The sequence below is a fragment of the Hylobates moloch genome, unplaced genomic scaffold (assembly GCF_009828535.3).
Source record: "Hylobates moloch isolate HMO894 unplaced genomic scaffold, HMol_V3 SCAFFOLD_21, whole genome shotgun sequence".
Classification (NCBI taxonomy): Eukaryota; Metazoa; Chordata; class Mammalia; order Primates; family Hylobatidae; genus Hylobates; species Hylobates moloch.
In genome coordinates, this window is record NW_026652296.1 from 51870313 (window position 1) to 51895668 (window position 25356).

The 25356-nt window shown below is 39.1% G+C and overlaps 1 protein-coding gene across 18 annotated transcripts in view; it reads right to left on the reverse strand.

Moving 5' to 3' along the window:
• The window catches only part of PLCB4 (phospholipase C beta 4), a 411579-nt gene that overhangs the window by 78358 nt on the left and 307865 nt on the right, over window positions 1–25356 (reverse strand). For all 18 annotated transcript variants that reach the window (XM_032142697.2, XM_032142694.2, XM_058432941.1 and 15 more), the window contains 8 exons: window positions 20253–20361; window positions 16001–16211; window positions 14548–14641; window positions 12148–12227; window positions 11491–11575; window positions 8424–8514; window positions 6487–6582; window positions 536–636 (listed from right to left, as the gene is read on the reverse strand). In XM_032142697.2, coding sequence (XP_031998588.1) covers window positions 536–636; window positions 6487–6582; window positions 8424–8514; window positions 11491–11575; window positions 12148–12227; window positions 14548–14641; window positions 16001–16211; window positions 20253–20361 — 867 coding nt within the window. The remainder of the gene's footprint in view (window positions 1–535; window positions 637–6486; window positions 6583–8423; window positions 8515–11490; window positions 11576–12147; window positions 12228–14547; window positions 14642–16000; window positions 16212–20252; window positions 20362–25356) is intronic.

Sequence of the window (25356 nt, forward strand, 5' to 3'; positions counted from 1 at the left end):
AGGGCAGAAGGCAACTGTTTTACCCTTTTAGGTCATTATGGCTTAGACTATGCCTGATAAAAGGTAAGCACATGAATAACTATTTTCCTTGGCTGAGTATCTGGAAACATTTTTATGCTTACTGTACTTTAGGGGGAAGGTATATAATTAGCAGGACTAGTTCTCGAATGAGGGCTAGACTCAGGATGTTCAGGGGTCATTTTCCTGATGAATTCAAGATTAAAACCTTACGCCTGGGATGCTGTCATTGTCTCCCTCCCCAGCTGCGATAACACAATAAATGATACTATTTAGAGGACACTGGCCAAATGGGTAGTGGTTAACACCAGCCCTGACTAATGAGTAATTTAAATGTCCTTTTAAATTTAATATTGTGTATGTGTCAAGTTCTGGTCACCCAGCACAGACTCGTATCCTAGGCAATTTAGAAGAGGAATTATAGGTTACTTTATTCTCTTGTGGTTCTCACATTTCCAAAATTTCATAAATAACAGCTGCTGCCTCTTGAGAGTGATGAAAGAAAGGGGACTCTGACCTTCTTGACGCTATTTGCAACAGCTTCCTTGTGACCCAAGTCATCAGCAGAAAGTTCATTTCCAAATTTGAATTCAGGGTGAGCTTCCTCCTCTTGGTCAGCTGTATGAAAGACAAATGGAAAATCCATGACGCCAAACCACTGCCAAGTAGTCAGACCTTGTTCATAATCTTGGGTAGAACATAAGCACTGTTAGAGAAAAAGGATGCTGAAAGAAAATGGGGACACTTATATATGCAGTATTTTTTCAAGTAAAACTCTCACTAAACTCTTATCTATTCAACGTCAAGGAGCACATCTTGTTATGTATTATTTCTCCTGCACCTAAAATGTGGTTTGACATGCTTGATGCTTAATAAATTTTTCTTAAGTGGATGGTTACTTCTATCCTACTATACTAATTCTAAAAATGAAAGCCTCAAACACTGCAGGAATATCTGTAACTCATAAAAGGGTGTTTTGATCTTTCATGACATCGAGAGAAAATAAGAAGGTGCAAGAAAACAAATACATCGGATAATTCTGAAAGAGACTAAAATGTCCACTTGAATTTTATGGGCATAATGACTTATAGCTTGGAGTGGTAGAACAAAGAAAGGCCTCAGAAGGATTGTGCTACTCCTGCAAACTATTGGTCAAACCTAGCATAGGTTTCAAAGGCTCAGGGCTCATTTGTCAGGCTCAGGTAGGAGAAGTGGAAGTGGGTGCCAAATAAAGCTGGTGTCCCTGGAGCGTGGTCTAGTCTGTGAAAGAAAGTACACACACGGTGTTCATTGGTCCAGGAAAGTGACAAGAATGCCAGAATCCACCCAGGATGTTCATGGGAAAAAAAGGAACTACCTGCTGGAAAATGTGCAACATGCTGAGGTGAGATTTGGATTCACACAATCACCATTTGCAGGAATTCCCAGATAAAGAATTTGCTTAAAATCTAGCCAGGATGAGGAGAAACCCATAGACCTCAGGATGAGGACAATACAAATCCACATGGTCACACCACAGGGCATGAGGGAACGTTACTGTAAAAACAAAACAAAAAAACCCACTAAAATAATTTCTGAGAAATTCAGAAAGGAGATGAGCAGACCCACAAGAATGAGATAGATTTTTTTAAAGCATGTTTAAAAGTACAAAGGAGAATGAAAGAATAGGAGTAAATGAAAAATGATTTCACTGATTCTAAGATGTACTTTTTTGTATTTTAATATTTATGATATTGTAGGGTGTTCTTCAACTGATGGTTTTTTTCCAGTGAATGGAACCTATTTTTTCTTTCTTAGTCATAGTAAAACAGTGGTATCTTTCAACTGGTAGTATCTGGATTCAGAATTTCTAGATAGACTGTTTCATTTTGTGAAGTATTATTCCAGGCACAGGAAGAGGGTGAGGAAAAGAAACAGCCACCTTCCTCTTCTGGAGCTGATAATTCTGATGAAGGGATATTCTCGAGGCAGACGATTAAAAAACAAAATCCAAACAACAACAACAAGAAGCAGGTCATCGTAAGGCTTAGGCAGGAAGAAAAGGATTTGAGGAACTGGAATATGTCTTAAAATAATCTAATCCAGCATCTGTCTTTACTTATAAACGAGGAACTAGATGCAGAGATATGATTTGACTTGTCTGAAATCACAGAGCAAGATAATGGATCTACCTGTCTCTTGAATTCTTAGCACAGTTCTTCCAGGACTAGGTTTCCATGACCTACAGTCAGTCATCAAGATTTCAAAACTTCTCATGTCACTATTAAATTTTCATTTCATTTATGTCTAGTCTAAACTGCCCATACAGATGTAAACTACTTGAAGGCAAGGGGCGTGCCCCAAACAAGTGGTGGAGACTTAATAACCACCTTAAGAGAATTGTATGAATACATGATCACTTTCTGAGTGTGCAGATATGCACAGACACACCTATAACCACATACAATTTTGATATTCCCCACTACTTGTCTCCTATCCTGGGAGCCATGTGTCCTTCTGAATCTAAATCCAGCCTAATGCCTGGGCACCTGCTTTCACTGACTGAAAGCCTTTTCTATTTTCTATAGCCTCCAGGCAGGCCTCCCCTATTGAACTATGCTTGGTTTCCCCTTGCCTGCTGTGTTGATGTATTTAAATTAGAGATTCTAGTCACACATAGATAGTAGATTCATACAGTGGCACTAAGGTAATTATAGCCGACTGGTTGACCAGAACCAAAGCCAAGTATTACTGAGGCAACCTAAGAATCACACACATAACAGGTGAAACAAGAGCCTTGTGCCATCTAGGTGGATGATTCTGTCCTTAGGTGCTTTCCTACATGGATACTAAATCATGTGGTTATTTCTGTTAAAACTTAACCCAAATCTCAAGTATATTTTGGAATAACATGGGAGTCACTAGAGGCAAATATTTTTCTGCCTGGAGGAATAATTACCATATGTATGTAGATGGTGGGAAAGCACCTTTAAGAATAATACATGAAGCCATACTGATGCTAATTTTAGATGACTGTGTGTGTTTAGGAAACATCACATCTTTGACTTTCATTCGTTCTATTCTTTCTCCTTTTAAAAAAAGTATTTTTTGCATATCTATGTTTTTACCATATTCCTGTGAATTGAAAGGGCAGTACTGTAAGGTACAAAAAGTCTTGACTGGAATCAGGTAGCTCCAGGATTGAATCTTAGTGCAATCGGTTGCCCGCTGTGGGATCATGTGCAAAATACTTTATCTCTCTAAGCTTCAGTCCCCTCATCTGAAAAATTGGTGTAATAATACCCATTTCAGAGGCAGAGCTTGCAGTGAGCCGAGATTGCGCCACTGCACTCCAGCCTGGGCAACAGAGCAAGACTCCGTCTCAATAATAATAATAATAATAATAATACCCATTTCATCAGGCTGTATACAGGTTAGATAAGGCTGTAATTTAAACTGCCTGGTCCACTGTTGGTACAACGATGGTAGTAATTATCATTAACACTGTTTTCTTGTTAATTTATTCCATTATTTCTGCAGTTAGTTTTACTGGATTATCGTATCGGTAATGCCTTACATATTTTAATTACCATTTAAGAAATTTAACTTAAAGGAACTGGTTTTACTGAATAGTCATCTTTTTTGCATCTTAGGAGTATTTTCTTGATCGTCTGAAATATATTTCTGCAAATATATTTTTCTTAAATCTTGTTTAGATTTATTATTTGCAAAAAAAAAAATGTGAAAAAATATAGTAGGCATCATGGCTGACTATATTTTCCAAAAACAGCTGCCATATCATCTGCCCTCCTCTGTGCTCTTATGCAACGTGACTTTGTCACTCACTCACCCTCTTGAACTTGCATGGGCCCTGAGACTGCTTTGATGAATAAAACATAGAGGAAGTGATACTGCACTAGTTCCAGGCCTAGCTCTTAAATAATTTAGCAGCTTCTGCTTCCTGCCTCTTGGGACACTGGCTCTTAGATGGTCCATCTGGGGGACTTAGCCATCGTGCTGTGAGAAGCTCAAATCACAGAGAGAGGCCACAGCGGTACTATGGTCAGTGAGGCCCAGCTGAGCTCCCAGCGTTCAGCCAGCATCCACTAACAGCATGTGAGTGAGCCGTCCTGGATAACCCGCCCAAGGGAACCAGTCAGCCCCAGATGTCATCTGCCAACAAAAGCATGAGAAACCCAAGGGAGAACCACCAACCTGAGCCCAGATGACCCACAGAATTATGACAGAAAATGATAAGGTGTTGTTATAAGCCCCTACATTTGGGGATGGTTTATTGCATAGTAACAGATGACCATACTAACAAGTATCAACTGAGTAGTATCAGATATCTTTAGCCTCCTAGCCCCTCCCTGCCACATAAAACAAATGAAAGTCAGTCAGTATGACTTTTCTCTGGGAGTAATGTCAAACCCAAGGACCGGACATGCAACTGAGTCACTTATAAAGTCTGTTCCACAGTCAGGAGTCTTTATTAAGGAGTCTTCAATAAGGTTAGTTAATTCTTCCAACTTTTGGATTTTTAGCTCTATGTCTAGCTTTCCTAAAAGAGAATGTCTGTCCTGTGATGGATCTGGGCAAAGTAAACTGAAAAGCTTCTGGTGTTCACCATTCTAGATGCTATTAAGAAAGAACATTCATAATTTATGGGAAGAGGTAAAAATATCAATGTTCATAGGAGCTTGGGAGACTCCCATGGATGATGCTGAGAGGTTCAAGACTTCAGTGGAGGAAGTCACTGCAGAGGTGGTAGAAAGAGTAAGAGAACTAGAATTTGAAAAGGAGCTTGAACACGGGGCTGAATTGCTGCAATTTCATGATAAAACTTAAACAGATGAGGAGTTGTTTCTTGTGAATGAGCAAAGAAGGTGGTTTCTTGAGATGGAATCTACTCCAGGTAAAGATACTGTGAGCATTCTTGAAATGACAACACAGGATTTAAAATATTACATAAACCTAGTTGAGAAGGCATCACAGCAGGGTTTGAGAGGACTGGCTTTAATTTTGAAAGAAGCTCTACTCTGGGTAAAGTGTCATCAAATGGCACTGCATGCTACAGAGAAATCTTTTGTGAAAGGGAGGGTCAACTGATGCAGCAAACTTCATTGTTGTCTTATTTTAAAAGATTACCACAGCCACCCCAATCTTTGGCAACTACCACCCTGATCACTCAAGGCAAGACCCTCCACACAAAGATTTCAATTTAATGCAGGCTTAGATAATTGTTAGCATTTTTAAGCAATAGGTATTTTTAAATTAAGTTACATTTTTGGACATAATGCTATTATTGAACACTTAATAGCCTACAGTACCGTGTAAATATAATTTCTGTATGCACTGGGAAACAAAAATTCTTGTGAATCACTTTTTTGCAATATTTACTTCATTGTAGGGGTCTAGAACCAAATCTGCAATATTTCCAAGGTATGCCTGTATATAAATCCAAGGCATTGTATAACCGACGCAAATCCTTGTCATTTTGTTCATCAATTCTCATGACAAATAACAAACAAATAATTCTCTAAAATCATCCCCAAACTCTCAAATGACCCATTTACAACTGAACATTATGATTGTTGCTATGTGATCAAAGTAAAAGAGAAGGTAATAGCACATATTCAAATATTTTAAGCAAGACTGCCTTCTTAAAATTATCTAGCTACACAGAGATAATTCTGATGAGCTGGTTATTTGAAGGAATTTGAAGTTGAAATTTTAATACTGGCTTTTAGTTTCCAGTTCACTTTGTGCAGACAAATCAGTCATTTGCCTGACGGTCTCTTCCATTACTTGCCTCTCTACCGTCATCATTAACAAGACTGAAGTTCATGTTTTTTCTATAGAAAGGGATTGCAAAATGTTCCTTATATTGCTTCCTCTGCCTACTACAGCAAGGGCTTCAAGGATTCTCTGGCTATGAATTTCTGCTGAATAGCTGAATGACCAAGAGGAAGGGAGATGACAAAGCCATTAAAACTTAGTAGCCAGAAAAAAATGGGAAATATTTGGCAAAATACCAAGAATACCAAAATATTTCTATGAAGAATTAAAACAGCATTATTATATAAAAGGGTCTTCTGAAAGAAATTCCTGGTTTTCTTGTTCATTTATTTTTGAAACAAGGCCTCAGTCTATTGTCCAGGCTGGAGTGCAGTGGTACGATTACATACAGCTCACTGCAGCCTTGAACCTCCAGGCTCAAGGGATCCTACTGCCTCAGCCTCCCCAGTAGCTGGGACTACAGACACAGGCCACCACATCTGGCTAATTTTTTATTTTTTGTAGACATGGGTGTCATCTCTCCGGAAATGTTGCCCAGGCTGGTCTTGAACTCCTGGGCTCAAACCATCCTCCCACCTTGGCCTCCCCAAGTGCTGGGATTATGGGCTTAAGCCACTGTGCTCAGCCTGGTTTTCTTATTTAAAAAGTATTTTCAAAGCATGTAACTTAAAATAAAAGCGAACAGCTCACCACTTTCAATCTCCTCTTCATTATCGTCCTCTAAGATGTTTGCTGGGGAGGCAGATTCTCCAGCTTCCATCATGCTTCTCAAAGCTTCCAGCTGTTCTGTTAGCAAAAACACGCAAAGAGATGGTGACAGATGCTAGGTAACGTACAAACCCTAGGCCTTGAGATCGACGCTGAGGAGGACGTGAAAAGGGAGAGGAGATAGAATGTTCAGGCACCAAGGCGCTATGTTCCTAAGCTTCAGCAGTGATCTCTCTCTCGCCCTTTCCTGGTGGTCTCGACCTTGTAAGAAACCTGCAACAACCACCTTATATACACATAATGAAGAATTGCGGGGACATGGGTGAAATGCCCAAAATTCTGGTCACCAGGTTTGAGAGGAGGTTCAATCCTTGTGAAGGATTTAAGGCTAGATAACAAAAGCCCATAATCTGGAGAATCTGGCACAGACCAAGGTTTATGAACAGTTATGGGGAACTGATAGAAAATAGGCAGGTTGGCAACAAAACTTCAGGAAAAAATATTTGCAACTGATTTAATGGGGACTATATCCTACTATGCAAAATAAGACTAATATTTTTCTCTAAGTCAGAAAGATAAAGGTAAACAAAATAATGAAAATGGGAAAACACATAGGGACAAATCACAAATAGTAATATGCAAAAAACTAGTTATTGAAGACACACAAATAAAAAACCCCTAAGGTACCAATTTTTTTCTATGAGTTGGACACACATTTGAAAATGGCCAACAGCCAGCATTAAGAATATTGGTGGGAAACAGGCACTCTCATATATGACTGGTGAAGAGTCTAAATTGGTAGAACTTTCCTAAAAGAAAGCATAACAAACTATATCACAATATAAAAAATACATATGTTTTGACTGAATAACTCTAATTGCACCAACTGATTTCAAGGAGAGGGTTGCACAAACATACAAAATAACATTCAAGCATGTTTATAGTAGTGAAAATCCATCAACTTGGGACTGGTTACATCATGCTATAATAAATGCATACAATTCTATGTCATATATATTAAATTCTATATAGTGTTTCATACATTAGGATTAAAGTTAGTATGTAGATTTATATCCTGCGGATGTAAGTATACTTCCTCGGTTAAATTTTAAAATTTTAAAATCAGTATCACTAATATGATCTCAGTTACGTTAAAAATGTAGGTATATATCGAGACATGTACATTACGTACCTGTGTCTATAGTATATGAATATGTGCATAATATATGTTAGTGCTGTTACTTTCTTACGCTTTTCATTGTCCTGATTTTTCTATGGCATTATTGCTTTTGTAATAAGATAAACTGTCATTAACATAATTTAAAATTTTCATTTAGAATACTTGGGGGGAAAATGCAGTGTAATCATGCCAATATTTGATACCATTAATTCACTGAACTAGGATACACTCTGAAATAAAATATTTTCAAGGAAATCATCCTGGGAGAATAAAAGGAAACATGTTTATATAAAATCATTTGTCTCTAGATCTCTCTATTCACATATACACAGTCACACACTCATATGTACCTAGTATCCCTCGATAGGTATAGAGCACAGGGGCAAACTGAAAAGGGAAACTTATGAGGAATTTAGAGTGTATAAAATTATAAAATGCTGGTTCCTTATATCTTGATAAATTCTAAAATGCTTCTACTTTCCTCTCAATTTCCCTTGGGCCCTCTCCAAATTCTGGTATGTGAATATATAGATATGCTTTTCCTACCGCATGAATTAATTGATGTGGAAATTAAATTTAAATGGAAATGTGGCAATCTTGCTCTGAAAAGCACCTGTAACATCAGCCCTACACCCTTTCCCCAAAAATCAGTGGTTTTAAAATAAATTGAATTCTAAACAGCTGAAACGTCCACACATGTTATGTATGCTTCCATTATATATGTGTGTGTTTCACTTACTTTTTTCAACTTCAGGTTTCAGCCGCTTGTTTTTTATGAGTATTTTTCTTTTGAGGTCATTGGGGGATGGCAAAGTCCTGCCTGGTTCAAGCTAGAGAGAAACAGAAAGAGCTGAATTAAGGAAGGGCTGTGCTTCTCCATTCTCCTTCCCAGCCCAGGAGGAGCCTGGGAGGCCTGGGAGTGATGCAACCCAACACCCACTAGATGGCAGGCGGCACAGCCTTCCGTTTTCACTCCCCAACCCAAATTAGCAAACCCATTCAGCTTTTTCTTAGACTAGTGCTGCAAACTTGATATCCACATAGTTTCCAGAGGTGTGCAGAGCTGCTCAAACCTCCCCAGTGGAGCAGGGGTCTGGCCTGGGATGTGTGCGGGAGGGGTTCTGCTCCCCAGAGGGCCTTGCACCTTTTAAGTATCTGGTAAAGTGCAAGGGACAATTGTGACAGCTGAGTTCAGAATTAGCTTTCCCAAGTGAGAGGCCCCCCATATCCCCCCAAGTGTCAGGCTGTATAGTAAGCCTGTCTGCTCAGTAGGATGACCCAACCCTCAACACTTGAGATTGTGGTTTTGTGGTTTTGTAGGTTTGATGAGGGAATCAAGAAGGGAGTTGTTCCAATTCCTGGAATCTGAACTTGACTACAGCATCATTTACTTAGATTTATATCTGCAAAGGAGGTGCCCCTGTATGCTATCACCTCTGATCTACAGAACCATCCCGTATCTAGTCTTCCATTCCCCACTCCTCCACCCATCTCTCTATATGCCCACCCACCCACTCTTCCACCCATCCATTCATTTTCAAAACTTGCTTTTAGACTACTTATTATATGTAAGGCACTGTGCACTCATATGACTGTCTTGCCTCAAATAAAACCCTTTGTTGAAATGCTGTTTCCTTCCAGCAGCGTGGTGTAACTGGCCCATTCCCCAGTCATCTCTCTTGTACCAGGACATCTCCAACACATAAAGCATCACAGGCCATCTTCTTTTCTAGTTATGTGTTCACATTTGTGTCCTGCTCCCACTCCCAAGGTTGAAAGCTCTCTAGCTCTGGGAGCAGGTCTTATTCCCATTTATACTACCCATGCTTCCCCAAACACCTGTCCTGTATTCAAACGAGAATAGGGTCTGGAGGCAGGGAGTATAAGGCCTATTCATGCTGACTTCCTAAAACTAAATCAAATGGAAACACTTCAGCTATGACAGGAAATATCCTCTCCATTTACACAGGATGTACGCCAAGTAAACGACTTTATAACTTTACTTCATCCTATTCATTTACATAGAGCGGCCACCAAGTAACCAGAGGAAACCTTTAGAGGGTATTTAAACCCCAGAAAATTCTGTAATGGGGCTCTTGAGCCCCTCTGCTCGGGCTGCTCCCACCCTGTGGAGTGTACTTTCATTTTCAATAAATCTCTGCTTTTGTTGCTTCATTCTTTCCTTGCTTTGTTTGTGCATTTTGTCCAATTCTTTGTTCAAGATGCCAAGAACCTGGACACCCTTCAGCTGGTGAGAGTATGTGCACATCACTTCGCTAAGAATACAGTGATCTTTCCACAAAAGCAATCACCTTAACCTAATCAGGAAAATAAATGGAGGGCCTAGGTAAAAACAAATTAAATAAATCAGAGCTGTTTCTTAGTTTGGGTTCCCTTAAAATCAGCCTCAGAGAAGTATTATTGCACCAGGTCGTCTACTTGGAAGGAAACTCCAACAGAAGTGTGGGAAAGTGAGAAAAAGAAGACAGGCAGCTCATCAAGGGTGTGTTATCACTGCAGCCAGCTGGAGCACGATCCTGCTGGGAAACCCCGGGAGGCAGAGAAGAGCAGGTGCTCAGGGTTATCCCACCTCGGGAGGGATGAAGCGTGGGATTGGGGTGATAATTCCCTGGCACTGCTGGTCTTTCATGTGTGGCAGAGCAGGCTCCAGTGACCAGAGCTCACTCTCAGGCAAAAAGCTGCAGATGTTGGCAGTGGAAAGTCAGGCCAGTGTTCAGGGAAACAGGAGGCACTGCAAGGATATGGGCAGGACACCTGCGGCAACTGCTTCTGCAAGTTCAAGAGAAGAAGGAAGGGGGACAAAGGATACAGATATCCTTGTCTCTCATGTTATTTTTCAGTTCCCATAGACACATTTCTGAAAAGAACCTCATTGTTAAACCACCTAAAGTGTTTACATGTAGCACAAAGCTCCTTCCTGCTGTCATTTGCTGTGATGTTCTTCTGCCACTACCTCATGCTACCAGATTTGAGCCCATCAGGTGCTGCTGTCAATAGCAGGTCTTTCTACTTTGATTTCATTAGCTGCCTTGGAGCTCATAACATCTTGTGATCATGGATCTTAATCTCTTGGAGGTCATGGATCCTTATAAAAATCTGATTAACTCTCTAGAATGAGTATATACAAAAAAACTGCATGCAATTAGAATGAATTCATAGATCTCATAAAGCCTATCTATGGAGCACAGGTAAATGTTCTTTATGAAGAAATTGGCAGGTATAAAATGAAGTTCAAAAATGTATGTGCAACATTGCCCAGTGATTTATTTTGGAGTTAGGAACATGAACTTCAGGATGCCGTGACATCAATCCAGGGCACTTTCCACAGCACGAGCCTCCCATGGGTTGTGAATCCTGGGTGCATATACAGTTCACCTGGAGGGCTTTTAAAACACCATGCTCAGGCCTGCCACTGCATCAATTAAATCATCCTCCCAGTGGGGCCCTGGCACAGGTGTTTTTAACAGTTTTGCAGGTGATTCTAACATGTAACTGAAGTTGAGAACGACTGACCTGAATCTGGACTCTTGGCCTGGGTGCTTTATGAAATTTTAAGACTGAGATCTGAAAACCGTAAGACCCAAAGATCCTCCAAATTAAATTGAACCAGATGTTTATTTTGTGTCTCTTTACATCCCTCTGAAGCATGATGTAAGCTTTCTGTACCAAAGGATTTAAATAAATATGAAGATCTTTAGCATTAGTCCTCCAGTACTACTTGACCCTTCAGAAATTTTCAAAACAATCCATTCATGCTAGAAATATGGTTTGCTAAAAATACATACTGGATGTGATTCAAGTGCTTGTTTCAACAGGAGATCCCCAAATAGATCTTCGCAATATTTGGACATCTTGTACTGTTGATATTTGCTGGAGAGAAAAGAGTGGCATTTGTAAATTCAAACACCCATTAACCGTCCAAGAATAAGAAACACTCATTCCTAGGTAATTAAAGATTCTCACTTGGCAAAATGTGTTATTGTCCTCTTAATGCTAATGTGAGACGTATCAAAAACTTTAACTGGTATAATTTTAAAAGAAGGAGAAGGAGATTCTGTTCCAAAACTAAGAGCTGGAAAGAAGAATAAAAAATGTCTTTCAAGTTCATCAAATCTGATTTCAAATACACTGTCAAATCTTCCAACTCAATGGAACTTTAAGGTTTCCCAATCTCTGAACTTTTATTTGGAACAAGTATTTCTGAAACACATTAAAATGATTTAGTTTGGGGGGACAAGGGTCGTTTTGATTTTGCTGTTTTTTTCTTTTTTTGTTGTTTTTTGCTTTGCATAAGAGTAGGTGCCCTTGCCGAAGAATTATTTGAACTTAGTACTTCACAAAACAAACTATTCAGCTATTTAAAAAGATGTAGAGCAGGAGTGGGCATTAGGGGTTAGGAAACAATACCACATAGAGACTTGTGGCAGAATGGGTCATTATACCTGCAGTGATTTTCAAAGGAGAGAATTACAGGATATTCTGATGTGACAAATGCAGTTTCCTTGATGGCTTGAATTACATCCTTTAAAGACAAAAAAAAGTTAATGAGAGAAAAGAGCAAAAAAATTAAGGCACCCAAAACTATTCAGAGACTATTAATTGAGTCTTTCAGAAAGTCAATTCCAGCAATTCAGACCTGGAGCCCCCATCTACCTTAATACCTCTACAGGTTGAGTTCCCTGTGGTTACAGCCAGGGTGCAGTTAATGGTTAATGACAATTTTTTAAGCTATCTTTTACTTCTCCAGAATTATGGTGCTATTAACTTACAAGAGATTTCACCTAAATGGCATGCCAGTTTATGGCTTGTTAATCTGCCAGGCCAGGAGTTCAGAGTCCACCTTTCTTCTTGAGGAGCAGGTGATCTCTGGCACAGAGGTTTTCACTCCAGACCACTGTATGACTCCTCCCCACCTCATGCAGAAAAGTGTGGGTAGTAACCTAAGGACTGTTGGAGGCTTTTACTGACTTTCCCCTGTGTTTGGAAATCAGTCTTGGGCTACACTTCATTAACTTGATGTAGACCTCTGTGTACTAACGTGACATTTGCAGTATCCCTTGTTTCCTATTAGCCTGGTTACAAGGTCGGGAGAAGGGGTTCTCGTTGGTCAAACAACATGTAAGTGAAACATAGAAGTGTTCTTGACCCCCCATCTGTAACACAGAACTTAATTACAGAAAACAACATTTGAAGGAGCTAAACATAATCTTCCCTTTCACTATTCTCCATGGAATAGGAGAGGCTTTAAGAGATGGCTGGCCCTGTCTCTGCTTAGCTTTAGAAAGAAAGGCTTCAAACCAGCACTTCTACAACCAGAGCATCATATTTGGTAAAAATCCCCAAATTCTTACTGGTTTGTAGCTAATCTCAGGGCAAATCTCATCATTCAGTTAATCAGAAAAATATTTCACGATAGTTATCTAGGCAAATCCATTTGACATGATAAAGCCCAAGGTTAGATAATCTTGAAATATTTTATTGAGGCATTCCTTATGGCTGAGGTAGTCATTTAGTTATTCTTCCTGGCTGTGCAAATTCATGGCTTCCCACTTGAAAATACTCTTGGTACATATCAAGAAGTATTATCTTGAATTCATTGCTGGTCAAAACTCTCCAACATCTTGGCTAAGAGAAATACTATGTATAGCATCTAGACATCTGTGTGTGTGTGTATGTATATATTTTTTTGAGACAGAGTCTCACTCTGTTGCTGAGGCTGGAGAGCAATGGCATGATTTGGTCTCACAGCAAACTCTGCCTCCTGTGTTCAAGCAATTCTCCTGACTCTGCCTCAGCTGGGTTTACAGGTGCATGCCACCACACTGGCTAATTTTTGTATTTTTAGTAAAGACAGGGTTTCACCATGTTGGCCAGGCTGATCCTGAACTCCTGACGTCAAGTGATCCACCTGCCTCCACCCCCCAAAGTGTTGGGATTACAGGCGTAAGCCACCATGCCCAGCAGCAGCTATGTTTTTGAAAATACCCATGGTGATGTTTCACATGTAGGTGGAGTTGAGAACCGCTGCTCCTGGTGTTGTAATACCTATCCTGAGTTACACCAAACCGACAGACAGCTGTAGCTGACATTTACCAACCACAGAATTTCATTCTTTTGATTTGTCTAACCTCATTATCTTATTATTTATTTATTATTTATCGAGACGGAGTTTCACTCTTGTTGCCCAGGCTAGAATGCAACAGCGTAATCTCAGCTCACTGCAACCTCCACCTCTCGGGTTCAAGAGATTTTCCTGCCTCAGCCTCCTGAGTAGCTGAGATTACAGGCATGTGCCACCACACCCGGCTAATTTTGCATTTTTGGTAGAGACAGGGTTTCTCCATGTTGGTCAGGCTGGTCTCCAACTCCTGATCTCAGGTGATCTGCCCGCCTCGGCTTCCCAAAGTGCTGGGATTACAGGCGTGAGCCACCACGCCTGGCCTCTCTTATTCTTGTAGGCCCTATTTACAATCTATTTTATTCCTGTATTCTATTTATCTTTTTATGCCACCTTGAAGTCCTTTAGGAATAATGCAAAGTAAATAAGCAAATAAGTAGATAACAAAAGGAGACACTGTTTCTAAGGTAACTAAAACTAGGTAAACTCTGCCAGGGAAATCTTGTTACGTAACACAGTCACCATTTGAAAGCAAGAACAGTATCATGAAGGGGACATTCAGTGGAAAAGATCTTTGTCTTGACTTTTTCCTCAAGACTGAAAGAAGAGAATATGAAGGTATGACGCTTGAGAAAATGAATCATTTGTTTTCTCTTCTCCATCTCCCTATTTCCTGCATTTTCACAGAGTTTGGAAAAGTCTGTGTAATTATTTTAAAAGTTACCTTAAAAAGGATATCTGTACACATTGCTTTTCCATGAGTTATTATTGGTTCTTGGTCTTCACCTTTTCCATCCCAGCAGTCAAGTTCAACACATCTAGGGACATAGTGAAGTTACAATATTGAAACTTTACAATAAAATAGTGTGCATACAAATTAAAAGAAAGACATCAAAATAAGTTGTTTTCTTCCAGAACAGAAAATTGAATAAATTAAGTAACCTGATTATTTCATGGCATATACAGGTTAAAACCACATTATATTCCTCATCTGGTTGGTATTATCAAAAAGGGATTGTCTGAGTGAGATTAAGAGACTTAAGAAATATAACAAGCATTATGGTTCTGGATGAAATCCTACTTGTGACAAAACTGCAATAAAGGACAATTTGGGGGCCCGGCATGGTGTGGCCTAGGCAGGCGGATCACTTGAGATCAGGAGTTGGAGACCAGCCCGGCCAAAATGGTGAAACCCCATCTCTACTAAAAATACAAAAATTAGCCAGGTGTGATGGCTACTTGGGAGGCTGTAATCCCAGCTACCTGGGAGGCTGAGGCATGAGAATTGCTTGAACCCAGGAGGGGAGGTTCCAGTGAGCTCACATCATGCCACTGCACTCCAGCCTGGGCAACAAAGTAAGGCTCTGTCTCAATTTAAAAAAAAAAAAAAGACAATTTGGTTGGGGACAACTGGGGAAATATGAATGTGGGCTGGGTTTTAGATGACATTAAAATTACTTTGAATTTTGATAGGCTGGATAATGTTACTTTGGCCATTTCAGAAAATGTTTAGTGATTCATACTCAAGTATTCAGAGGAGGCATGCAAATGGAAGACAGTTAATTTCTTTTAACGTATTTCCATATCCAAAAAAATCGTGAATTAACGAAATTAAATTATTGTTTAATTGATAATCAAGAAAAAAACATAATGTAACTACATTTATTTTTCACTTTCATCATTTTTGCCATATTTTAAATCTCAAATATTTGCCAGTTTCTATAAAACAAAAACCATTTTCAATAATTTCTACTCTCAGAGAACTAAATTTTTGAACTTTTACATCAAATAAAGCTAATTTACAAGTGCCTATAATCAATGGCCAGTTAGCTCAATTGGCTAGAGCATGGTGCTAATAACAAGTACCTATAATCAACAAAAAACACAACATGTCTTCTTACAATATGCATGTTTTCTTTTTTGTAGTTTTGGGGGCATATTTTAAATTTACAGTAAAGAAAAGTCTTTTTACAGTAAAGTCTTTTGGATGACTGTAGATTTTTCTCGAAGAGATACTGTCCTTCTTTTCTTAAGGTTAAATGACCATGATAATCCATTAAAGGGAAAAAACAAATGTCCTTTTCATCCTGATTACTATTTCCTATTTTTCAGAGAAAAGTAAATTAAACTGAAGGGCATCATGCACAAAAAACAAATTGCCATCTTGAGTTCCTCACCTGCAACCAGCCAGGAGAACCTGTCTGTACATTTCTACCGAAGACTTCCCACCAAACTGTCTGCCAGTGAGATAAGTGTTATGGGAAGAACTGATGAAGTAGTGAGCCAGAGGATGGTCCATTTCTTGGTAAAGTTCTAAACGATCTAGGAAGACTGGGGCATTTTCATCTGACATCAGATATCTGCAAAACCCATCACTTGATATAAGGCCTAGGGGAAAAAGAACATCTTAGTAGCACTTGTAGCTCTGAAGATGCACATCTCATGTTTTATTCATGGAAGCTGAGGCAGCTTAAATTATAAGAGTAAAAACGTCTTCATAGTCTCTTTCCCAAGAACTTTCATCTGTCAGAACTTGAATGAAATAAGAGAGTTGCACATTATAAGTAACATAATGAATTCCACAAACAGGTGGCATTTTGCTTTTACATCCATGATGGCAGATGTACATGGTCCCCCAAGTTCAGAAACACAGCACTGGGAGTTATGGTGACCAGGGGTCCAGGGGGCCCATACCAAGTTCTGCTCTTGCTACTCACTCCTTTGGCTCCTAGATCTCTGCTTCTTCTTCTGTCAATTGGGGAAAAAGACTGGCCCTATCTGACTTCCAAGATCTTCATAATGGGAAATGAGAATAGATATGAGAGGTGCTCTTTAAAAATGGAAAATGTATTAATTATAAGACATTGTTCTCACAGAATTGGAAAAGGGATTTTTCTTGGAGATGATGGCGCTTCTGAATTTAAACAATTCAGTTTTCAATTTTATCCAAAAGTCAGGTTATGGGACTGGTGAGAAGAGTATATAGTGGTCATTGAAATGTGGCCCCAAAAGCCACCCTTCACTTCAATCACACTTTTCTGACATGGGTTAGAGCCCACGTGGTAACTACAGGAGCAACAATCAGTATTTATGCAACTTATAAATGGTTGATGCATCGATAGCCTCAACTTTTTGTTTTATTTAAGAACTTGCAAGTTATGAACTGATTTCAAGCTTACAGAAGTGTTCAGATGATAGCATAATGAATAGACATGGGCCTACACCAGTGTGGTCAGATCTCAACATTTTGCCTTATTTGATTTACATTTTTGATTATTTGACTTACATTTAAAAGAATACATAATTCCTGATGCCACTGCAGCATCCTGTATACCCCACCTCAATTCCATTCCATACCAAATGGATAACTAGTATCCTAGTTTTGGTGTTTACCCCCAAAATGGTTCTGCAACCTTACTACATATGCATTTATCCAAACAACAGGTAGTTTGGGCTGTTTTCAATTTTACGTAAAAACTATCCCACTGTGTGCATTTGCAACTTGCTATTTTTATCTTAATATACCAGCTATACAGGTAGATCTTGTTCATTTATTTTTCACTGAAGGTACAGAAATCCATACATGAATATATCATAATTTATTATCCATTATTTGGTTGGTGGACAGTTAGGTCATTTCTAATTATAAGTGAAAGTAGAAATTTGTATACCTCTCTCCTTGGGCACCTTCATTCATTCTGAAGAGCAAGTACTTTTAGAGGCACCAGGATAGATGCAGTGATAGAAGAAACAGGTAAGCCCTGCCTTCATGAAACTCTCATATTATGAGCGACAGAAACAAATAAGTAAACAAATAAATATAATGTCAAAGAAGTACTAGGAGGACAGAGAAAGCAGGAAGGAAGGTGATAAAGCATGGCAGGATGCTGTGTTAAATATGGGCCAGTGAAAGCCCTTCTGAGGCCACGTACATGTGTGAGGAGCAAGCCACACGCACACGCAGGAAACACCAGTCCAGGCAGAAGGATCAGCAAGTGCAAAGACCTTGATGCAGGTGCGTACATGCCAACATCATTCAATGACAGCAAGACAGAGCAAGTGACCAAGGAAAAATGTAGCTTGAAGTGAGATTGGAGATGGAGACAAACGCTACATCACTTGGGCTTTAGTCGTCACTAAGTATTTTAGATTTTATTCTAAATGTGTTGGGAAGCCTTTGGAGGGTTTCAAAGGGTGGAATAACATGATTAGATTTGGTTTTAAAGGTTTACTCTGGCTGCTGTGTGGAGCATAAATTGTAGGGCACTGAGTAGGAAGGAGAAGGCATTGCCTGGAGAGGGTTGAGGAAGGCTTGGATAGTCGGTAATGTTGCAGATGGTGAGAAGTGATTTATTTAGGATTTCTTCTGAAGCTGGATCTTACAGGTTTTGCAAATGAACCAGACATGATGTGAAAGAATGAAAAAAGTCCAACATGAGCCCAGTGGTTTTGACTGGGTAAATAATGGTACTATTTTATAGGCTTTGAAAGGAACATATCTAGGGGTAGGAAGGATCGAAATATGTTGTATATATACATTGGAAATGCCCATTCAACATCCAAATGGAGAGTTCTACTACAGGTCTGTAGTGTAAGCTGGAGGTTATGACTGGAGAGTTTAATAGGAGAAATGTAAAGCCACTGGCTTGGATGAGCTCAGGTACAGAGTGAGTACAGATGGAGCAGAGATCTGAGAAGTATGCCGCTCTGGTATCCAGAGTGTGGGAAATGGATGAGAGATTCTCTAGGGTACATACCTAGAAGTGAAAATGCTGGGCTGTATAAGAGGCATATTTTTCACTTTATAAAATATTGCCAAAATATTCCCCAAGATGGTTGTACCAATGTAGGGTCTTACCAGAAGTTTATAAGAATGGCTTTGTACTGCATTCTCACCCACACTTGAAAATGACAGACGTTAAAATTTCCATCACTTGTGAAATGGTCAAGCTACTCTTTTTAGATGTGTCAATGGTCACTTCACAGACCTTTAAAACTTAGAAGGAATTTGGAAATAAACAAGGACACACCTCAATCATGATATTTGTCACACTGCCAAGGAATTGTTGAATCACTTGTCTTTCTCCTTGAACAGATCGCAACTGCCTTCAAGGCTGGGGACATTTCTTATTGTTTTGAATTCCTAGCATCTGGCACAGTGCTTGGCACCCAGTAAGCCCTCTACAAACTTCAAAGAATGAAGGTAGGGAAGGGAAATACTAGCCAAATTACTGCATGAGCCCCACCACCTTACAAGCAGGGAAACTGAGGCCCAAGAGGCTAGTTCCTAGCTCAAGGCCACAGGGAAGTGACAAGAATCATATCACCCCCTGCCACTGCAAAGTGTTAGATTTTCTACCAAGCTGTACCTCCCTTTGCTGTAATCATAAGCAATGTGAAATAAATTATGATATTCAGAATATTGACAGAGAAGGAAGGAATGAAGCATTCTTGCTTAAAATAGGTATCTTCAGCCATAGCAGAAAGTGTAAATTGTACAACTACAACTAAAGGGAAAACTATTGGGCTTGGAAAAATATCAGGGGTGAAATCATGGAGTGTAGAGGGCCAGGCATACCTATAAAGAGGGTCCGGATAACATATAGACCATTCATCCACACTCACTGGCATTAGATACAAAGGAAAAAATAGATTCTAAAAAGGAGGAAACTGAGACCTTGAGATTCACAGACATACGGGACATACGGAACTTGAATTTTCATCTCTTTACATTCTCCACTGAGACATAAAGCCAAAGGCTCTAGCTCAGGTACCCCCAGCTCTCCCTCCGCAGGCATTTCTCACTGCTGTGGGACTGATTTTAAAATTTCTCCCCATGCTTTTCCTTTGACAAATATTTGAGTGAACAACCCTTTGTTTCCAAAGCTTCTTTGAAAGGGACAAAGGTCCAGAAACACCAGCAATTAGCTAAGGCGATTCCTGACTATTTAATTTCATATCAATTGTATTTATCTTTCATACTAGAGGTCAAATAAGAGTGAGAGTGCACATCAAATCACGTATTAAATTTATTTGGCTTGGCAAAACAAAAGGGAGAAAAAGAAAAGGTTTAAGTTTTTATATGACAGAAATTCTTTCAAAGATTGCAAGTAGAGAATGTATTGGTTGTTTTAATATTTCAAGCAATATGCAATACTAAAATCTAATATAAGAAAGTACATGGGGAAACATCACTATAATGTATTTAATAATACAATAAATGTAACAGTATATTTCAGTCAGGATGGACTAATTCTGATGAAAGGTAAAATTTATACAAACTTAAGAGCAGGAAAAAAAAATCAGTCATCAATCCATGGCTCAGGGAGTTGCAAAGCATTTACAGATACCTTTAAACAAACCAAGGCTTTAAAAGTTGCATCTTTTCTTGTTTTTTTTTTTTTTAAGTCCTTTTTTCATGTTTATTACCTTTTTTCTTCAAATCTTCATCAGGTTCATACATCTCAATGATCTGCATTGCCCTTTTGGCATCATAAAATGGAAATAAAATTTCATTCAATCGAGGATCTCGTTGATGCTATGATAAGAAAATAACTCCATTTAGGTTGATATTTCTTGGCCTTGAGGCATTAGACATTACTAAGTTTATAATTTATAAAACAAAATATATCTAGACTATCATGTTTATAATTACAAAGATAGGACTTCACTGCCTTCCTGCCTTTCTCCTTAAAGTATACTTCAAAAAGTCCACATTTGGGAGTACTTTTGGGTACTCCCAATACATTTTTTCCCCTACAAAAGTTGAAGGATACATAATAAAGTGTGCATGTCAATCGTACTGTCTTCCAGTTCCCACACAACAGGGAAGACATTTGGCATAAATGTCTATAAAATATGAGGTCAAAATATTTTTAAAAAGCAAACACCAACCCCCAAAATAGTTCAAATAAATAGATAATATACTAATTTAAGTGCCCCCCTCAAAAACCCCAAAAGCAATAACAACAAAAATCCTAATGTTACACAAGCAAACATCATCTCATTTTCATGACACCTTTCTACATCAATCCATGATTTCTTGGGCACTCAACAAATTTCATTTTCTTGAGTAACTATTTTTTCCAAAATGAACCAATTGTAATGATGAAAACTGATCAGTATAAGCATATTTACAAGCTATAAACAATATCGAATTCTCTGGGTAGAGAGTCCATGAATGATTATGGGACTTAAGAGGTTGGTGACATTATTGTTTTCAAATTGACACCTAAGGAGCTCCTGCTATGACATGAGGCAGCAGGAGCAATGCTGTCCCTGCAATGATGTCATCCTAACTTCATGGTAATGATGAAAAACCCAGTTTACTAACTGACTCAGCTCCAGTCATGTGTGTGTGTGTGTGTGTGTGTGTGTGTGTGTGTGTGTGTGTGTGTGTGTGTGTTGTGTGTGTGTGTGTGTGTGTGTGTGTGTGTGTGTGTGTGTGTGTGTAGGCAGTGGGTCCACTAAACTTCCTTTCTGTTCACTGAGGATTAGAGGACAGCATTGTGTCCCTGGTCAGCCCTCACATAAATAATGAATAAGTGAATAAATAAAGCAAACTTCAATGGAAGTTTGCAATAATGACAGATAAGCAGGTGTGAGCAAAACCTAGTCAATAAATAGGACCTTGATGACAACTCTTTACCCAAATATATGCACGGACTGAAAAACATTGTTGGAAAGGTATTTAAAAAGCAACTGTTAAAAGTTCATATGGATTTCCCTTCCCTATTTGTTTTGGAATGGGCATTGGAAAAGTGAGCTATACACAGAATGAATGCTTTTGGCCAACAGAGCACTTGGATGTCATTTCCTCATGCATATGGGGCCCAGCCTTTTCTGGGTCCCCTTCTCCCCCACCGAGTTAAGAGCATTAACTCATAAGGAATCAATATCAAATTTCATCAATTTATCCCAATGAAGCATGCTTCTGTTGTAATCTAAGAAATTATGGCTCACAACAGCTCACATTCATGCATATGCTACAACAGAAACTGTTATATTAACAGCAAGCCTTGAGGCCACCAAGAACAAAAGTTATGGGATATGCAGGAAACAGGATTGTGAGGTGGACCATGGAATGCCAGGCAAGTGAAGGCATGCTACACCTTGTTTAGGAAATTGATGCCATCATGCAATGGAGCCCATTACTCAAGGAAACAAGGAACTCCATCCTTCTGGTGAGAATGCATTGTTTTAAAAACAAACAGACAACAACAAAAAACCCATCTTTCTAGGCACATCCCTTCTCACATCTCCATAAATAATACCATGGAAGAAGATGGATACAGGTTGAAAAAGGTCCTTTTTAGACCCCAGCACTGTTATATTCATAGTTGGCCACTTTATTTCTCTTCCTTATTAAAATTAAGTTTTTTAAATTTAAAAATATGTTTGTTGGTAAATATTCTGAACTCATGGAGATGATGGGGCAAATCCATATGAATTAAAAAATGAGAGAAAAAAGGGATTCAGCTACAGGAGAGAGAAGAGATAAAATTAGGAAAGGAGAGAGAACTCAGACATTTTTGTGCATTTTTAAATATACATACATGTGTGTATTCTGACAAGGTACTACCTGAAGTGTGATCTGTGGATGGCAGCATCAGCCTCACCAACACTTGGCAACTTGCTAGAAATGCAGCTTCTCAGGTCCCTCCCTAGATCTACTGAATCTGCTGATCTCTGGGGTGGAACCTATTAATCTGTGTTTTTCATAAGACTTCTGAGTAATTCTGATGTGCTCAAGTGTAAGAATCACTTTACCTAACATACAAAGGTATGCATTTTAACATATTTGCACATCAGTAAAAAGAAAAGTACTTAAGTCTCACAAGGATAGAAGAATGTTCAGTGTTTCAGATGTCCTCCCAATTAAACACTATTAAAATTTAGTCAGAGGGTATGACATCCATTAGACCATCCTGCCTATAGGAAACCAAAGCCAGGAAAACCAAGCCCTAAAATGAATGTATCATAATCCCCTATTCTGAAAATTACATTCGCAGCAAATAAGCATGAAGCACAGAGAACGTGAAATTGCATTTGTTTTTGCTTCTGCTCCACTAGATAACAATCTTCAGCTCTCCCTAAAATCTTCATGCTTCAAAAAGGCAACACAAATCAATCTGGGTAATCCAAAGGCAAGGAAACAAATATAAGATTTGCATTAGAGTCAGAAAACTATCATTTTCATATGAAAAAACAAGAGGAGAAGGATCATTTCCAGCCGATCTCACAGTAGTTAAGGCTGCGGTAGAGTTCCACAGAGACACAAGCCCAGTGAAGTGAATGTTTCACATCTCTGAGGAACCGTCAGTTTTCAGTCAGGATTTGGGGAAACAAGGTACTCAGGTTATTCACCCCATGGTATCCAGTGCTTTGTAAAACGAGATTCTAAATGACTTCCAAAAATAGGTCACAGAACTGTGTCCAAGTACGTAAGGAGGAGATGAACAGAACTCCAGTATTACATCCTTACTGGTGCTGAGAAGAGGCATCGTCTGGCTTCAATCCAAGTAGCACTGGGAGAGATGAATGTTGACATAAATAATATTTTAAAAATATTGAAGGAATAATTGGCAAGGATAAGCTTACTCATAAGACTAAATGCCCTCCTTCTCTCTCTTTGCCTGTGCATTTAAAGCATAAAGATCCTGTAAAAGGAAAGAGATCATGGGTCCTTTTAAAATATTCTTTCATCTGCAAAAAGAAAAAAGTCAGGTTGAGCCCTGATGTGATCCTATGATATGTGTGAGGAACGGGGAAGATTACCAGCAACACGAAAGTAAAGCTACTCCTTGATTCCTGTGGCCACCTAAGGCCTTTGCCCTCTCTTCCTTATTTTGATCTCTCGCTCCTGCCCTCCACCCATCTCCCGATTCTGTAGGACCCTAGTTATCATCTTTTTAAGAAGTCAAACAAAGAATGAAGGTAAAACTAAAAATCAATTTTGCTTCTCATTAGGAATAGGGAAAGGGAGGTAAAACTAACCAAAGCCAAGAGCTTTTAACTAGTCTTGCCACATACAAGCAATTGAGCTAGTAGTAGTGTCTCACTACGTGGCAGCTCACATTAAGTGCCTCTGCTATCCCTCTTGGACTCTAGTTTACTATTTTCATATTACAGGCAAAGAAGATTTCCCTCAGTCCATTGGATGAGACTAAGAGACATAGATGTGGCAAAATTTTAGCTCTGAGTGGTGGATCCCTATGGCTAAATTCTTAATGGAGAATAACAGAAGGTATATGTCGCTCTCATATTCTTCCCACTCACACTAAACATTCCAAGGAGGAATCCAGTAATCCACTAGGATGGTGCTTTACGAACTTGAACGTGCAGATAAATCACCTGGAGATCTTGTTAAATTCAGACTCTGACTCAGCAGGTCTGGGTGGGACCTGAGACTCAGCATTTCTAATAAGCTCCCAAGGGGTGCCGATGCTGCTGGTCCATGGATCACACTTTGGGGGCAACGAACAAGGAAATACTGAGAAGCCAATGAGAAGTCAGTTCTAAAGCTGCTACTGAAAAGCTGGTCAGTGTTGATTGCATGGATAGGGAGGAGGTCACCCTACAGGGTGACCAAAGCAGTAAATGGACTATATATATAGTCTCTCCTCTCCTTGCAGACCCCTGAAGATACACATTAGTATATGAATAAAAACTTTCATAGAGAGAGTGAAAGGATTTACCAGCTGGAAGGTGGTAGGAACCAGCATGTCTTTTGCTAATATAAATGGGATTTGTGTTTTCCTACTATCTATTCTACCTGGTTAATGGCAGTGTATGTGTGTCTCCAGGTTTTTGCTTTGCTCATTGTTTCTCTGGTTACCTTGCTGAACTCTCTAATTACTTCAAACAGTTTTTCCGTCGAATTGTTTATGTCAAGGTAGACAATCAACATCTGCAAATGAGACACTATCCTTTCCAGTGTTCATGGGACTTGTTTATTTGTCTCATTATATGAATCAGTGGAGTGGAAAAACTTGAAATGTTTTCAAGTAAAATAAACACTGTATTGTACTCAAAGGATGATTTAAAAGTAGAGGCATCTGTCTGATATGTGGGGTAGTACTTGCTCTTTCTTGCATCAGTGCATTTATACTTTAGTTAACATAGTTTCTAAAGTGCAAGCTTTATAAATTTGAAGCCATTGAACCTTCACAAGGAACCTTCACAGGGGCTTCCAATGCAGTGTTGAATACTGGCTTGTTGAGACTATGTGGCTAAGGCATTTTGAAAATGTTTAGGTTTAAACTTTTGGAGTCATAGATCCTTACATTCCAGTGCCCATTCTTTCTTGAGTGAGCTCTCTCTGTCTCCTTTTGTTATGAGTATTGAAGTTGTTCTGCCCAAGGGGTGTTTTTGATTTTAGAGAGATAAGAGGGGCCAGGGTAGGACTCAAAAGAAGGGGTGCAAGGAACAGGCAGAATGTTCTCTATGCTTGACAAGCCTTCTTCAAGCAGACATTCATGTTTTTGTCTAGGTCTTCCAGTTGAGTTCACTAGGATAGAAAAGGAAGAAATTC